At 46.1% G+C, this 18,697-nt stretch overlaps 1 protein-coding gene across 1 annotated transcript in view; it reads left to right on the forward strand.

Annotated features, from left to right (window-relative positions):
• Positions 1-18,697, forward strand: part of LOC119964903 (astrotactin-1-like) — a 3,158,558-nt gene that overhangs the window by 2,608,604 nt on the left and 531,257 nt on the right. Inside the window, 1 exon segment of the mRNA XM_038795000.1 lies at positions 1,360-1,548. Within this exon segment, the coding sequence (XP_038650928.1) occupies positions 1,360-1,548 (189 nt within the window).

The raw sequence follows: 18,697 nt of genomic DNA on the forward strand, positions 1-18,697 counted from the left end.
ACTGGTCATCCTGTGTGTCAATCACTGCCTGCCTGCACTCCATTATATACATGGATATATATTATGACACCCCCGTGACTACCTAATACCCAAGACCCAACATGACTAACCCTCCACAGCCCCCCCACGTGACTACCAACTGACTACTCCCGACCACTTAACAGCCCCCCTGACCCAACTAACACCACAATTCCCTGACCCAACCTGACCCCCTAGCCACACAATTACCCTGGACATGATGTAACTACCACCGAGCTACCCCCCAAAACCACCTGACTAACTTCCATTACATCCAACCAACGTCCAAACTCACCCAATAACTGCCCCCCCCCCCCCAACCAGTTTACTCCAGTTCAATCTGGCCCGAGCATACCCCAATCACCTGACTACCCCCCCCCCCTCCCCCACCCCTCCCCCACCCCCCGAGTTCTGGCTACCCCATGACAAACAACCTGACTATCCTCTGACCCGACCTGATCACCCACCCAACTACCTGAAGGCCAAAACAGACTAACCCTAACTACCCCTGACCCACCTACTCACCCATCACTGACTGACCCATCTGCTAACCTCAGTCACCAAATAACTTGACTGGATTTGACTCTCAGCTTGAATTGTCCAGTAACAATATACCTGAGGCTATGGCACACAAACACACAGATTAGAAAAAGGAGGCCATTCAGGCCCTCCAGTCTGCTTTGCTATTTACTAACATCATGGTTATTTGCTTGTGGCCTCAAATCCCCTACCCCGATGATCTTAGATTCTTGACTAACAAGGGAGCCAATCTACTTTAACCTTAAGATTATTCAATGCTCCTGCCTCCCCGCTCTGAGGTGAAGAGAATTCCAAAATGTTTTAAAGAAAAATGCTCCTAATCTCAGTCTTAAATGGGGGCCCCTTATTTTTAAACGGTGTTGCTGAGTTCTCACCTTCCCCATGAGGAGAAAACATCCTATTAGCATCCACCCTGTCACGTCCCCCCAGGATCTTGCACATTTGAAAAAAATCACCTCTCATTCTACTAAACTAGATACAGACACAGCCTGTCCAACCCTTCCCCCAGGTATCGGTTGAGTTAACCTTCTCTGAACTGCTTCTGACTCATTTAAATCCTTTCTTAAATGAGAAGACCAAAACTGTGCACTGTACTTCAGATGTGCTCTTACCAGAGCCCGCAACTGTCCCAAAACATCCTATGCTGTATACAGGAAAACCTTCAACTGCCCACTGACACTGATATGAACTGTATATTCAGCTGCATTAACAAAATGCGATACTAGTTCTACCTCTGTTTACAACTTGCAATATGTTTGTGCCTATCTCTTTTTCAAAGTCCGTATTATTTTCTTGTTCCAGCTTTCAGCCATGCTATCCATTCCTTAGATGGAGCCACAGTGAGGAGCGACTTTGCATCAGTGCTGGAGGAATTTGGCAATCACTACATCCAGGAGGCGCTGTATGGATTCGAGGAGACTTGCACCATTTGGTTTCCGAATCGTTCCGTTCAGAGACAGCTGTGGATGGAATACCAAGACATTAGCAAAGGTTAGTCCTGGGATCTGAACACTAAATGGATAATTTGAGGTCAAAGTTTGGAGGTTATCAGGGTCAGGTGAATTCCCAGTTGTTTGCTAAACACAAGTTGAGTTGCACCAGCTGTTCCATCAAATGCATGTCTTTTCATAACATGTAAGCAAATGTATAACTGAATGAAAGTCAAGCTATCTCTGGTGATTTCTTAACAAATGCAATGTAATTTATAACCGCAAGAGCCAACAGAGTGTTGTGTCAGCACCTACGTAACACAAGCAATCTGTTACAAAATAATATGAGGTACAGCCTTGTAGACCAAGCTAACCTCTGATGGTATACTGGATGTGGTATTGTGATTATTTGCACTGAGCACAATGTGATGGCGCAGTATGACTGGAGAGTCCAATGTGGTGGGGCTATTTGTAATGGGAACTGTTTGGTGGTACCATGGGGCTGTGGAGAGCTGGTGTGGTGGTGAGATCTTTGTACTGATTGCAACAGGACTGCGGAAAGCCCTGCATGATCACCTCATCCTGATGTGATCGCCAAATTGTTGTGGCCATTAGCACCCAGCACGGCCTGGTGGAACGATGTCTTGTGAGAGAATACTTTGTGGCAGTGGTCCCACTGGGGTAAAAATAACGGAATCCAGTGGCAGAATCTTGTGGTGCCGGGAATCTCACCGATCAACTGAATAGCCAGTGAGAGATCTGCACTGCCTCTTCAAGGGAGGTACACCAAACCACACGCCAATCAGTCAGTGGCATGGCCGCCAGTAGGCCTTCCTTTGAAATCAACTTGGAGATGGAATTCCCGCCTGTTATGTGAGTTGCCAGCTAATTAGAGATTGGCAGCTATTGCACTCCTCCCTGAGGGGGCTGTGGCTACTGCCAGAAGGGCAACCTCAGAATTGCAGGATCGCAAAGGACTCAGACTGCCTGTAACTGATGTTTAAAGGGATGGTGGTCACAAGAGAGTGAGAGCCAGAGGGGTTGCCCAAGAGCCAACAGAGTGTTGTGTCAGCATCTACGTAACACAAGCAATCTGTTACAAAATAATATAATGAGGTACAGCCTTGTAGACCAAGCTAACCTCTGATGGTATACTGGATGTGGTATTGTAATTATTTGCACTGAGCACAATGTGATGGTGCAGTACGACTGGAGAGTCCAATGTGGTGGGGCTATTTGCAATGGGCAGGGATGTAGGCTCTCAGTGGGACCTCACCCGTTTCAATGTCCAGTCTCTCAATCAAGCACAGAACACCTTTGATCGAATTACCCAACCCCCTCTTGAGGTGACAAGCGCCCTGTACATGTTCAGCTGTCATGCATGCTACATGGCGATAGACCCATTTGTAGCTAGATTAATCCTAGCAACAGTGCATTGGCCACTTAAGGGCCTCAATTGATGACAGGCAAGATGGTCGACCATAGATCTTCACAGTCAGAACTTAATTTCTGATGGAGAAAGAAAGGCAGCTATGCCACGAGCCCACCTAAGTAAATGCCTTTCCTGCCTCTACCCTCACTACCTGTGACAGCAAAAGATTCTGCGCAAATCCATAACAAGTCCTGCAAGTTTATTTTTTTAATGATCTTTAATATAACATCAGAGCTGCAAACTATGGTGCTACTAGAGGGAGCTAGTCTCAGACATATATAAGAGATGATGCAGGGTCTTGTGGGACAGAATGTTGGAGTAGGTGGTAGGAGCAGGAGCTGGCTAGGAGTACTGAAGATAGTGAGAGCAAGAGAGTAGTTTATTATGTTTGTGAGTTAGATGTAGATGAGTATACTGAGTATGGTTTATGTGTGATCAATCAACTGTTTGTTTCTTAGGGATAAGTATCGAATCCAGTTAGTAGTGTTTAACAAAATAGTTACACATCAAAGCCATCTGGGCAGAGCAAGGCAGAGAACAACACAAGTGGGTGAGGGTGAGTGAACAAGGGTGAGAGTGGGTGGCCGAGGGTGACAGTAGGTGAGGGGGGAAGAGGGTGAGGGTAGGTGAGGATGAGTGAGAGTGAAGATGGATGAAGTTGAGAGTGGGCGAGGTTGAGGGTGGGAAGGGGTGAGGGTGGCGGAGGGTGGATGAAAGTGGGAGAGCATGGTTGAGAGTGGGTGAGGGCGAGAGCGGGTAATGGCAAGAGTGGGTGGATGAGGATGTGGGAGTGGGTGGGCGAGAGTCAGAATAGGCAAGAGTGGATAAGGGCAAGAGTGGGCAGGCGTGGGAGGGAGAGTGGATGGGTGTTGGTAAGGCTTGGGTGAGGGTGGGTGTGCATGGGTGAGAATGAGTGGGCGATGGTGTGAGTGGGCAGATGAGGGTGTGAGTGGACCTGGGTTAGAGGAGGGGTGAGGGTGCACGAGGGTAAGAGTGGGTGGGCGAGGGTGAGGATGGGTGAGAGTGGATGAGAGTGAGAGTGGGTAAGCAAGGGTGAAAGTGGGTGAGGCTGCGAGAGGGTAAAGGGGAACGAGGGTGAGAGTGGGTGAGGTTCAGAGTGGGCGAGGCTGAGGATGGGCAAAAGTGAGGGTGAGATTGTTGAGGATGAGCGGGTGAGGGTAAGAACATAAGAACATAAGAGGAGTAGGCCATCTGGCCCCTCGAGCCTGCTCTGCCATTCAATGAGATCATGGCTGATCTTTTGTGGACTCAGCTCCACTTTCTGGCCCGATCACCATAATCCCTTTATTCTTCAAAAAACTATCTATCTTTATCTTAAAAACATTTAATGAAGGAGCCTCAACTGCTTCACTGGGCAAGGAATTCCATAGATTCACAACCCTTTGGGTGAAGACGCTCCTCCTAAGCTCAGTCCTAAATCTACTTCCCCTTATTTTGAGGCAATGCCCCTTAGTTCTGCTTTCACCCGCCAGTGGAAAAAACCTGCCCACATCTATCCTATCTATTCCCTTCATAGTTTTATATAGAGGGTGGGTAGATGAAGGTGTGAGTGGGAGAGAGTGAGTGAGGGCAAGAGTGGATGAGTGCAAGAGTGGATGAGGTTGAGAATGGGCGAGGGTGAGAGTGGGTGAGGGTGCGTGTGGGTGAGAGTGGTTGAGGGTGAGAGTGTTTGAGGGTGAGAATGGCCGATGGTGAGAGTGGGCGAGGGTGAGAGTGGGTGAGGGTGTGTGAGACTGAGAGTGGGCAGGAGGTGGTGAGAGTGGACCGGTGTGGCTGAGAGTGTGTGGATGAGGGTGAGAGTGGGTGGGTGATGATTAGAATGGGAGAGGGTGAGAGTGGGTGGGTGACGGTAGAATGGACCAGGATGAGAGTGGGTGAGGGTAAGTGACTGTCTGCAACTGGGTGCTCCAATTAAAGATGACAAAAAGAGGATAGAAATTGAAGTATTTGTTGAATAACAATTTTTTAAAAATGTAATAAATGTAAACATACAAGACATGAAAACATATTTTTAGTTTGTTTTAGTATGTTTGTACCTATTGCTAAATAATAATAACTTGTGTTTCATTTTTCAACCAAGTAAGAATGTTTCTCAGGGATTACTTCAATATTTTTGGGTGGTCAAAAGGGTTTTGCGGCTGCAATCATATAATCATAGAATCTCTATAGTGCAGGAGAAGGCCATTCGCCCCATTGAGTCTGCACTGAGTCTCGGACAGAGCACCCTACCTCCTCTCAGTCTCCCACAACCCTGTTCCAGATTACTGAGCCCAATGGGTTTAATCCTAGGTGTCCAATTTTCTAAAGGATGCAACAAGGCTGCCCTGAGCTGCGGAGTTTTTTTCCCAGCTTGCCTACCAATCCATATTTTGCCTGAAGTCTACGTCTCTGATGGATCCTGGATCCGGCATGTGGAACGGAAGAAGCACGTCTTCCCTGCAGTTGGGAATTCTAAACTGAGATGGTGAAATATCTGGCAGCATGTCCTGTACGTGTGTCTTGTGGAAAGACCTGAGCCGAGCAGTAACAAATGTCACAATATCTCCTTGTTCTAATCACAGGGAGTTTTGAGGCTGTGGATTCACACCTTGAGTTGAGCTTTCCCATTTCACAGTTAAGATTTTGAGCAAAACAGGTCACAACAACATTTGAAGCCACAATTTTCCACCAAATTCCTCTTCAATTTCACGCCCATTTGTGTGTTTCGAATCACCAAGCTGTGAGTTCTTTGTGTGCAGACTGATAATACCGAAATGGGAGTTTCAGAAAACAACTGTAGGTTTGTCTTGTACGGTGGAAGAAACCATGTGAATTTAGCATCCAAGCTACAAGCTTCACCCAAAGGGTTTTTTGTTTTTGTGTTTGTTCAGTGGGTATGGGCATCGCTGACCTGGTCAAAATCTGTTGCCCATCCTTAGTTGCCCGAGAGAGAGTGATAGTGAGCCACTTTCTTTTTTTTAAATTTAGATTACCCAATTATTTTTTCCAATTAAGGGTCAATTTAGCATGGCCAATCCACCTACTCTGCACATTTTTGGGTTGTGGGGGCGAAACCCACGCAGACACGGGGAGAATGTGCAAACTCCACACAGACAGTGACCCAGAGCCGGGATCAAACCTGGGACCTCAGCGCCGTGAGGCGGTTGTGCTAACCACTAGGCCACCATGCTGCCCTTTGTGAGCCACTTTCTTGATAACTGCTGCCCATGTGGAGGGCAGAGCAGAAAGAGGGGTCGGTTTAAGCGATGTTGGATGGTGGGCCTCATAGAGCAGCTGCAGACGAGCTGTCCGCCATGTGTGAGGATGGCGTCAAATGAGCAGGACATACCATGAAAACAGATCTCCTGTTACGAATGGCTAAAAGTAGCAACCAAAGCCAACACGGTGCAGGTGCAGCCAAAGTGCTGTTGGAAAGGGAGTGTCATATTTTCAACTCAGCAACAGTGAAGGAGCAGCGATATAACTCAAAGTCACGGTGATATGTGGCTTGGATGGGGAACTTGCAGTTGGTGGTTTTCCCATGCGTCTGCTGTCCTTGTCTTTCAAGGTGGTAGAGGCCGGTGGCTTAGAATGTGCTCTCAAAGAAGCATCAGTGAATTGCTGCAGTGCATCTTCCAAACACTGCTGCCACTCTGTCCGGTGGTGGGAGAGTGAATGTTTAATATGGTAGATTGGATGCCAATCAAGGGAGTTGCTTTGTCCTGGATGCTGCTGATTTTTTGAATGTTGTTCGAACTGCACGCACCCAGACAAGTGGAGAGTATTCCATCCTTACCTGAGAAAGGACGTACTGGCGCTGGAGGATGTGTAGAGGAGATTCACTTGGTTCATTCCAAAGCTGAGGGGGTTGGATTACGAGGAGAGGTTGAGTCTACTGGGACTGTACACGTTGGAATTTAGTAGGATGCAGGGGGATCTTATAGAAACGTATAAAATTATGAAGGGAATAGATAGGATCGATGCGGGGAGGTCGTTTCCACTAGCGGGTGAAAGCAGAACTAGGGGGCATAGCCTCAAAATAAGCAGAACTAGATTTAGGACTGAGTTTAGGAGGAATATTTTCACCCAAAGGGTTGTGAATCTATGGAATTCCCTGCCCTGTGAAGCAGTTGAGGCTTCTTCATTAAATGTTTTCAAGATAAAGATAGATCGTATTTGGAAGAATCGAGGAATAAGGAGCTATGGTGTTCGGGCCGGAAAGTGGAGCTGAGTCCACAAAAGATCAGCCATGATCTCATTGAATGGCGGAGCAGGCTCGAAGGGCCAGATGGCCTACTCCTGCTCCTAGTTCTTATTAAACTCCTGACTATTGCCTTACAGATGGTGGACAGGCTTTGGGGAATCAGGTAGGGAGTTACTCATCTCTGACCTGCTCTTGCGGTCTTATTGTGCGCTATCTACTGGCTGTTCACGCTGGTGTGATAATCCCGTCCCAAGCCACTGCACGGGTTTCATGGATCGAAGGGCGCAGTCACCGGGAAATCCTTTTGACAACAGTGGGGTCAGTAAATCCCACTGGCGGGCCGCCTCCACTGCCAAAAAACACACAGAGTCAGTAAATCCCACCCATTATTTCTATGGCTGATGCAATTAAGTATCTCATCAATGGTAACCCCTAGGATGTTGATGCTGGGGATTCCAGTGATGATATTGTTGGTAATGTGAAGTGGAGATGGTTAAATTGTCTCTTGTTAGAGGTGGTTATTCCTTGGCACTTGTGTGGTATGACCTACTTGCCACTTATCAGCTCAAGCCAGGATGTTGTCCAGGTTATGTTGCAGATGATATGGACTGCTCCAGTATCTACGGATGTGAGAATGATATTGTAAACTGTACAATCATAGAATCATAGAATCTCTACAGTGCAGAAGGATACCTTTCGGCGCATTGAGTCTGCACTGGCCCTCTAAAACAGTACTTCACCCAAGCTCACTCCCCTGCCCTATTCCATGAACTCCCTGATCTAACCTACACATCTGTTTGGACACGAATCAGTACGGATTTCCACTTCTGACTTTTTAATTGTAGTAGTCACCACTGATGTATATATTGTATATATAGGATGTTGATATAGGTGCTTTAAGATAAGGCCCCTGTACTACAGGTATGGGGGTAGATCCCTGCCTGCTGGTTCCGCCCAGTAGGCGGAGTATAAATATGTGTGCTCCCCGTACAGCAGCCATTTCGTCAGCTGCTGTAGGAGGCCACACATCTCAATGTAATAAAGCCTCAATTACATCCTACTCTCGTCTTTGCGTAATTGATAGTGCATCAATAATGAAGGGAACGTCAGTGATGAAAAACATCTGAAGATGATTGGGCTTTAGGCCACCACATTAAGGAGTTCCTGCTGTGGTGTCCTGGGGCTGAGATGATTGGTCACCAAAAACTACAGCCCTCTTCCATTGTGCTTGGTATGACTCCAACAAATGCAGAGTTTTGCACTTGATTCCCATTAACTTCAGTTTTGTTCGGGTTCCTTGATGCAACATTCAGACAAGTGCTGCCAAATGATGTCAAAGGTAGCCATTCTCACCTCACCTCTGTAGTTCAGCTCCTTTCACCATGTTTGGAGCAAGGCTGTCTGCAACCTAGAGTTGAATGGCTTTGGCAGAACCCAAACTGAGCTTCAGTGATCAGGTTATTGCTGTTGCTTGATGGCACTGTCAAGGCGAATTCCGCTAACTTTGGTGATTGAGAGTGGAAGGATGGAGGCGGCAATTGGTCAGGTTGGATTTGTCCTGCTTTTTGTGAACTGGACATACTTCGGCAACTTTTCACCTTGTCAGGTAAATGCCAATGCTATAGGTACTGTCAAGTAGTCTACTGGATAGGCTAGCAGGGACTCAAATACTGAAAGGGACATTGCGGGGTGGAAGAGGAGAGGGGTGGCAGCTCAGGTGCAATCCACCTATCTTTGAGCCACTCTTGTCTTCTCCCTCATGGATACAGCCTGGAATTGCAGTGTAGATAACCATGGAGGTTGCAACATGAAACCAACCTTGACCTTCCTCATTTTAACTTGAACACATCAAAGTGCTTTATATGAATGAAATACTTAAATGAAGTACTTTTGAAATGCAGTCATTCTTGCAATGTTAGAAACATGGCAACCAATATGTGCACAGCAAGCTCCCTCAAGCAGCAGTATAATGATGCTTTTGTGGTGTTGAGTGATTAGTCAGGACACCGGGGATAATTTCTCTGCTCCTCTTTGAAATAGTACCATGGGATTTTCAATATCCACTCTAGAAGACTGCTGGGGCTTCTACCTAAGGTCTCATCAGAAAGGCAGAACTTCCAGAGGCATGATTAAACAAACTAAAAAGGGCCGTTGTTTGTGCTTGAAAGCCGCTTTGAAGCAGCAGAACGCAGGGGCGTATGGAAAAGGTTGAGAATGTGGATTTCCCAACATATCTGAAATAAATCCTGCTTGATTATATTCTTTGAGAAAACACGAGATTATGATGGACAAAATAATTTACCGAGATCATATTTTTTCTCCAACATGATGAGCTCCACGTGTGGGTAATGCCATCTCCTGGAGGTTTCACTACTTGACTCCTTGTCATCAACCAACCCCCTCCCAACAAGTCGAATCACCTTTTTCTCATTCTCTCCAATATTCTTGTGGAGAATAATTAAAAGGCTTCCATTTTTTTTTTTAAATCTTGTTTTAATTTTCCTATAATTTTTCTCGCAGCAGTTTTTAGTCTTGAATTCCTAATGACTCCTGGATAATCCTCGCGGATTGGCAATCCAGTAACAACTGAAATGTTGCAGTGGTACATCAGAGAACTGACATAAAGAATTAATAGCAAGGGGGAAAAAAATGACTTCATGTGGAATAATGTTTATAAAAATCCAGCTTCTCTATTATTTTGACATGATGGTTATTGGATTTGTCTTTCTTCTTGGCTTAACTCTCCTGCTCCACCTTCAAGTCAGAAGGTTGCAGGATTCTGTCACACTCCAGCACACGAGTATAACAATGTACACCAGGCTTGCCCAACCTACTTGCCTGGGCCGGTGGGGTAGGAGGCACATTTTCATTATCTTTCTCACTCACGGGGCCAATTAGCAGATTTTGGAAAGACATGAATTTCAAACTAAAGTAGAGGATGAAGAAATGAATCAACTTGCTGAGCCAAGATAACGTGATGTCAAAGCAATAAATTGATGGTTAAAATAAGATTAATGAATATAAATGAACATTATACTGTGAGAGGGTGAGAGCGTGACTGGAATCTTCCTACTGTTACTGCTGGCAGAATCCGTTCCTGTCGATGGCAACCCCCGCTACTGGCTTTCTGGTGGAGGAGGGTGCATACAATGGGAATCCCAATTAATAGCGGCAGGACCAGAAGATCCCATCAGCAGCGAGGGCCGGCCTCCTCCATGAAACATCCTGCGGGACCATGTACGGAAATTCCAGCTGTATCCGGCTCATCCCCCAGTCTCAGGATGTTTGCCCAATGAGCCTCACTCACTGTGAGAGTGAGTCAGAGTATGTGTTGGTGTGCGGGGGTTAGGATGACTGAGAATCCTGAGACGAGGAGTGAGCCAGACGCACACATTCACTCACTCATTCACTCTTCCTCCCACTCACTCACACACTCAATCATTCTCACATACTCACCCTCTCACACATTAATTCATTCTCTCCCATACACTCAGACAATTACACACACACTCACTCTTTCCTCTGACATATGCACACACTCGCTCCACTGACACATGCACTCACTTGCCTTCTCCTACATATACAAACACACTCAGTCTGTCCCCCACACACTCAGTCACTCGCGCTCGCAAACACACACAATCTCTCATTCTCTCCCACACATACACACACATTGTCTCCAACACACACTCACTCACTCAGTCTCCCCTCCAACACACTCACTCACTCTTTCCCCCACACACTCACTCACTCTCTCTCTCCCACATACTCAGCACGGCACCCTCTTTCCCGGGTCCATAGTGCCTCCCCCTCCCCAGGCCATGCAGCAAACTCTCCCTGCCGCCAGGCAACCTGTCCCTCTCCCCAGGTCTGCCAGACCCTCAGTTCCCCTTGGGCTCACCACTCCACCCCCTGCAACCAAGCCAGTCATGACCTCTCCCCCTAGGGCTCGCTGCAGCTTCGCTTCCCTGGGCCCCTGCAGGCCTCATCACATTCACTGCTGTTGGCATTCATTGCTGCTCCAATCAGAGACTTTTTCTCTCCCTCTTTTGTTGCTGATTAGGCCTATGAATGGAGGAGCAGACCTTGCAAAATCTTGAATTTAATTTACCTGTCTTACCGGCATTTTGAACACTATCTCCAGGGGACACTTAAAGCGGCTTCACTGGTCATTGATAGGGCAAACCTGATCTATACTGATACTCCAGTACAGTACTGAGGGAGTGCTGGGTTGACAGAGATGCCACCTCTTTGTTGAGACATTAAACAAGGTTCCATCTGTCCTTTTGGGTGATACATACACTCATTTGAAAAAGAGCTCGGGAGATATTTCTGGTCTCGTTGTCAATATTTATCTCTTCATCAGCATCACAAAAAACAGATTACCTGGTCATTATCACTTCCTGTGCGCAAATTGCCTGACACGTTTCCTACATTATAACAGTGACTACACTTTAAAAAATGTCATTGGCTGGACAGCATTTTGAGACATCTGGTTGCTGTGAAAATAAGCCCTTCTTTCATATAATTCCTGTCCCCAAGCAGTGGGAAGGCCCCTTGCTAGAAACAAAGAGAAAATGCTGGAAAATCTCAACAGGTCTGGCAGCCTCTGTCGGGAGAGAAAAGAGCTAGAAACACTCAGGCTCGAAATTTTGTAAAGTTTCAATGGCTCTGCACCTTGGCCTAAATAGTGCTGGAGCCCAGAATCCGGAGATCCCGTCTCCAAACTTGGCACCCACCATTTTTGCTGCTGGGGGGTGATCGGGGATGGGTGGTGTTTTACACATCTACAGTTGGTGAACATTTTATGAAAAGATAGATAGCCTTTGAGCTGTCAGAGTTATTTGTAGCGGTACAGTATTCTTTTGGAGAGGTCAGGTGTCCCTTTGGGAGAGGTCAGATACCACTTGAGATTGGTAGGAGTAAGTATGAATATGCGTAAAGTAGATAAGGTCTTTAGAACTGTGAAGCTGTCAAGTCATCTAAATGCCACAACCGTTACATTTTGAAAATAACGATCCAGCCTGCATTTGGAAACAAAACAGTGCTTGCAACTTCAATCGATGTTTGTTGATGTAAATGTAAGGACTATCACTATAGGATTATAGAACATAGAACAGTACAGCACAGAACAGGCCCTCCGGCCCTCGATGTTGTACCGAACAATGATCATCCTACTCAAACCCACGTATCCACCCTATACCCGTAACCCAACAACCCCCCCCTTAATCTTACTTTTTTTAGGACACTACGGGCAATTTAGCCAATCCACCTAACCCGCACATCTTTGGACTGTGGGAGGAAACCGGAGCACCCGGAGGAAACCCACGCACACACGGGGAGGACGTGCAGACTCCGCACAGACAGTGACCCAGCCGGGAACCGAACCTGGGACCCTGGAGCTGTGAAGCATTTATGCTAACCACCATGCTAGTGCTGCTTGACTGCTTCCACAAAGCATCGTTATTGTAGTTTGGACAGGGGCAGGGGTCTGTAAATTCCCAGTATGATTGACAGCTCAGAGGCTATCTATGGATTAGTTGTCTTTTATGTGGGGCTATGAATACAGATGTTTATTTATAAGGGATTAAGTACTTGAAAGAAATGGTTGTTTTATAAGGGATTAAGTACTCAAAGGAAATGTCTTTCTTATAAGGGGCTGAGCATTTGAAGGGATCTACAGGGGCTGGTTTAGCACAGTGGGCTGAACAGCTGGCTGTAATGCAGAACAAGACCAGCAGCATGGGTTCAATTGCCGTACCAGCCTCCCCGAACAGCCGCCGGAATGTGGTGACTAGGGGCTTTTCACAGGAACTTCATTGAAGTCTACTGGTGACAATAAGTGATTATTATTATTACATGCATTGCATGGGTGTTTAACAGAGTATTTTATTAGTATAGTGAGGTTTGCCATAGATACGTAGACCTTTATTTACTGTAATCTCAACATGGCTCCTGAGGTCTGCCCATGGGTGAATCCTGGGTGAGTTGGCAATGAAGATGTAAAGTCAAAGCATGGTGAGCGGGGAGCATGAGTTGGTAAGAGTTGGCGCTAAATTGGCAGAGCAGCTGTAAAGATATACAGCAATGAGAGGGGGCCATGGGTGGGCATGAGGTAGCATTAATTTGGCATGGAGGGAATAAAAGGCCATGGGAATGGGTAGCAGGGCATGAGTTGTGGGCATAGTTGGCAAGGAGGGTATTTGGAGTTGCAGGGGATGGGTAAAGAGGCAAAGGTTGACATAGAGGGTGCGAAGAACCATGATTTTGGGGTTAGGGGCATGAGATGATAAAGAGCCCAACTTGGACACTGGCAGCCCCTGTGGCTGCTTCCATACTGTTTCTGGGGTTGGAGGCAGGGACGGGCGACGGGCCCAACTCCAGTCCACCACCCACAAACGAGATGAAAACGTGACTATCCGGCACTTCCTCTAGAATCAGATTTACAGAGTCAGATTTATAGAGTCAGATATTGCCTCGACTCTGCGCACCTGACTCGGGAGCAAAAATTTGAGACATACTCTGTGTACAACCATCAAGTGATCTATTCCTGTCTACCTCCTCTGGTTTAGCTCAGTTTATAATAATAATAATCTTTTATTGTCCCAAGTAGGCTTACATTGCAATAAATTTACTGTGAAAATCTCCTAGTCACCACATTCCGGCGCCTGTTCTGGTACATAGAAGGAAAATTCATAATGTCCATATGACCTAACAGCATGTCCTTTGGGACTAGTGGGAGGAAACCGGAGCACCCGGAGGAAATCCACACTGACACCGGGAGAACGTGCAGACTCCGCACAGACAGTGACCCAGCCGGGAATCGAAACTGGGACCCTGGCGCTGTGAAGCTGCAGTGCTAACCACTGTGCTATGTGAAGCTCGTTGGCTGGGCAGCTGGTTTGTGATACAGAGTGAGGCCAAAAGCATAGGTTCAATTCCCGTATTCATGAAGGCCTCACCTTCTCAACCTTGCCCTCACCTGAGGTGTGGTGATCCTCAGATTAAATCACCACCGGTCAGCTCTCCCCGTCAAAGCGGAGAGCAGGCTGTTGTCAGCTGGGTCGATGACAACTTTACCCTACATATCTCCAGCCAAGCAGCATGCCGCGTGAGTGCATCTGTGAACTGTACCGTTCAGGTACCATGGAAACCATATATTACTAATTGGGTAATAATTTTATGACCTCGCTCCCCAACACCTATTCACCCAAGCTGAGCAGATACAAAAGGCTGCTGCTAAAACTAACATTATGGACTTCCAGTTCACAGTTGAAAAATAATTGGGAAAACTGAGGATTTATATAAGAATCTCATTTCAATATGAAGTGAACAATCTTTTCTAAAAGCATCTCCGTGCATAAAAGAGAGTGAGGAACATATTATTAATAACATTAAAAGAAGCACAAATAACTAACTGCCTTTTTAAGCCAGGTCCCCAACAGTGCTTTTTTAGTTTGAGAGTGTTTGTGAATGATAACAATTTAAAAATATTTCTGGAATAGGTACACCCAGCACGTAGTTGTCCATCTTCCCCCCCTCCCCCACAGTGTTTTGTATTGTGTGTGAGGTGCCCTTCTAACACACTAACGACCTTCCTTGTTGATCTTTTGTCTCCTTAGACTTTAAATAACAAAAGAAAATGACAGTTTATACTAAACTTCATCACTCAGACAGTGCTCCAATGGCTGTTTCACTGCACAATCCATCAAGCAGCCCTGCAGTTATATAGCTATAATTTATTTGGTAAGAGTGCAGCTTTCTAAGTAGGGTTTGAGGGAAAGGGGCACATGTTCAGTAATTCCAGCCAGGCACTCTGTTTGGCTCCATTCATCTTAAGCCTATAACGTATTTATTGTGACATTTAATATACTTTCAAGGATACATTACACATAATAGATTTTTAAGTTAAATTATGAGTCTGGCCGTGTCAGACATAAATATTTCTATGTTTTATTGGCTCTTGAGCATTACTTATACTCGGTAAGAAGAAAATTCAATTAAAGAATGTCCCCTGCCCTCCCTGAGAGATGTGAGAAGTTTCAGTACTGAGCTGGGGTCTGTGCCTGTCAGTCTATCCCTGGGGCCAAAGAAACCCACAGATAGGGGGTTGTCTGCTGGCGCTCGTCAAACCTTCTGGGCCTGAAAGCAGGCTTGTGACTTTGGCCACCTATGCTTCTGTGGGTGCATCTTGGACACCCACCTGCTGAAAAGGCTCCCGTTTGTGTTGTGCATGGTGAGTGTTGGGGGGATGTTGGGAATGGGGTATAGTTGATGGAAGAATTTTCACCACGGGCAATTTCTATTTGTATAAGGTGCATGCATTTTGTTTTAAAGGGAGGTTAGCTTATTATTCTTTCGGAAATTAGGTTGGGATCATAGTGTGTCCAGCTGCCCCTCCTCCTCTGCTAACACCACCCACCACCCCTCCCCACACTGCCGAAGAAGGTCAGGCCATTTGTGTCGATGATACACCTACATAAGAACATAAGAACTAGGAGCAGGAGTAGGCCATTGAGCCCGCTCCGCCATTCAATGAAATCATGCTGATCTTTTGTGGACTCAGCTCAACTTTCCGGCATGAACACCATAACCCTTAATCCCTTTATTCTTCAAAAAACTATCTATCTTTATCTTAAAAACATTTAATGAAGGAGCCTCAACTGCTTCACTGGGCAAGGAATTCCATAGATTCACAACCCTTTGGGTGAAGAAGTTCCCCCTAAACTCAGTCCTAAATCTACTTCCCCTTATTTTGAGGCTATGCCCCCTAGTTCTGCTTTCATCTGCCAGTGGAAACAACCTGCCCGCATCTATCCTATCTATTCCCTTCATAATTTTATATGTTTCCATAAGATCCCCCCTCATCTTTCTAAATTCCAACAAGTACAGTCCCAGTCTACTCAACCTCTCCTCGTAATCCAACCCCTTCAGGTCTGGGATTAACCTAGTGATTGCTTCTGCACACCCTCCAGCACCAGTACGTCCTTTCTCAGGTAAGGACACCAAAACTGAACACAATACTCCAGGTGTGGCCTCACTAACACCTGAGAAACCAGAGATTTGTGATCTCACAGCAATGAAATTTCATAACCCATTCCCCGACCCCATCCTTGTCCATTCCAGTGGAAGCCAGCAAAGGACTAGCCCCTGATCAGACCTCACAGAGACACCAAGCCCCAGTGTACCGAGGTCCAGAACCTCACAATGCATCCCTATTGGCGTGGTGTCATGGGAGGAGTCTGCTGGAAGGGCTGCAGTTTTTTGGACCCACTGATCCCACAATAGTGGTGCCTATGAGTACATGCTGTAAACTATTTGTTCATTGCCAGGTCTGTAGTCATGAGTTGTAAGATCAGCTCCTACTGAATGCCCCTGTGATTGAGTTGAAATGACTGCAGCTCTTCACCTGAGAATAAAATGGCAGTGGTTCCGATAATGCTTGTCGATCCTTGTTGAGGATGCCCCTCTGTAAACACAGAAGTCGGGCTTTTGATCCTTGGCTCTAGGGAGATGTGCATAACGTGTAGCAAAGCAGATTAATAAGGAACTAGAGAGAGATAAGGTGGGCAAAGAAAAATGAGTTCCATGACTGGCACCCCTCTTATAAATAGGTGATTCAGGGTTCAAAACCCAGTGGTGCCTTTAAAGAGAAAGTGTAGGCAATGTGACAAATTTAATTGGTCTTTCAAAGAGCCTGCAAGGGGTAGGATAGGGTGAATGACCTGCTTCATAGAACATAGAACAGTACAGCACAGAACAGGCCCTTCAGCCCTCGATGTTGTGCCGAGCAATGATCACCCTACTCAAACCCACATATCCACCCTATACCCGTAACCCAACAACCCCCCCTTAACCTTACTTTTTAGGACACTACGGGCAATTTAGCATGGCCAATCCACCTAACCCGCACATCTTTGGACTGTGGGAGGAAACCGGAGCACCCGGAGGAAACCCACGCACACACGGGGAGGACGTGCAGACTCCGCACAGACAGTGACCCAACCGGGAATCGAACCTGGGACCCTGGAGCTGTGAAGCATTTATGCTAACCACCATGCTACCGTGCTGCCCGCTTCAGTGCAAGAAGGTTCTGCGAAAGCTGTTGCTCCGTATACAGGGTACAAGAGAGAAAGGTCATGATACAAGGACCTGAGCAGTGAGAAAGAAAGCGCATAAGAACAGCCATTATTGTGCTACCAGAATTATTGACACCCAGATTCATAAACTGTTTTGTTTCTTTAAATAAAGGATCTGTTTTGATCTTCAATGTGTAGCCTGAAACGTGATGTGGGCCTTGCATGAATATTAAATGAGCCAAAATTAGTCCTGTCTGATTTTTAGCAGTCAGGTCTGGAGCAACAAAGAAGTTGCCATTCAAAGCAACTTCATTGACATAATTTAAAAGGAGTCATAAAAGGGCTCTGTGTGATTTCGACAGGCAGGTAGCTTGACTCAAAATCCAGCTCAGACCTTGAACCTAGTGTTGGGAGTTGAACTTTTCAGGCATTTACAAGAAAGTGATTTATTTTGCCACAACAGGACTGCTTTGGCCATGTTTATGTTGTTACTTTCTTTCATGAACCTCTGTGGCAGTGGACCCTAATTATTTGCATTTTGCTTCAGCACGCTTACTGACAGTCATGGAAGCCTCCAAGCTCATGTGTTCACGGATTAAAGGGCGCAAGCCATGCCAGGCTGACTGAGAAGTGTTCCATGGCATCCCACTGAATACTTGCGCACCCACACAAACATGGAGGGGTAATAACAACAGAAAACTCTGGAAAAGCCCAACAGGACTATAAAAGGGAAAAACAGATAACATTTTGAGTCTGTAAGGCTCTTCTTCAGAGCTGAAGAGAGGTGGAAATGTGATTGATGTTAAACTGTTGACGAGACAGGGTGGAGCAGGTGGAGCAAAATATAAGGTCAGAGATAGGTGGGAGCTCAGGACAGATTTGAAGGATGTCATTGGCACAACACAAAGGTAGTGTTAATGGTTGTGACAAAGACTAAAGAAGATGCTTATAGTGGCATAATGCGAAGATAGCAGAATGTGTTAAGAGCAGAACAAGGTCAGCGCTCTATGAAAGCAAAGCTTTTTTTTAAATATAAATTTAGAGCACCCAATTCATTTTTTTTTCCAAATTAAGGGGCAATTTAGCATGTTCAATCCACCTACCTTGCACATCTTTGGGTTGTGGGGATGCAACCCACGCAAACACGTGGAGAATGTGCAAATTCCACACAGACAGTGACCCAGAGCCGGGATCGAACCTGGAACCTCAGCGCCGTGAGGCAACAGGGCTAACCCACTGCGCCACCGTGCTGCCCGAAAGCAAAGCTTAAGAACAACTTATAGATGGCTATCTGTAACCTGCTTTTATATTTTGCTTTCAAGAAGAGATTATATTTCCTCACTTTCGCAGGTTTGATGTTGGCTAATACCTTTCTTCCTGAAAGTCACACCAACAGATCTGTGATCACATTGGCATGAAATGTAAAAGTCCTATTAACTCTATTCTTCAAAAGCAACCATATGCAACATGTGGACAAATATAGAAGATAAAGGCC

This window comes from Scyliorhinus canicula, chromosome 4 (genome assembly GCF_902713615.1).
Source record: "Scyliorhinus canicula chromosome 4, sScyCan1.1, whole genome shotgun sequence".
Lineage (NCBI taxonomy): Eukaryota > Metazoa > Chordata > Chondrichthyes > Carcharhiniformes > Scyliorhinidae > Scyliorhinus > Scyliorhinus canicula.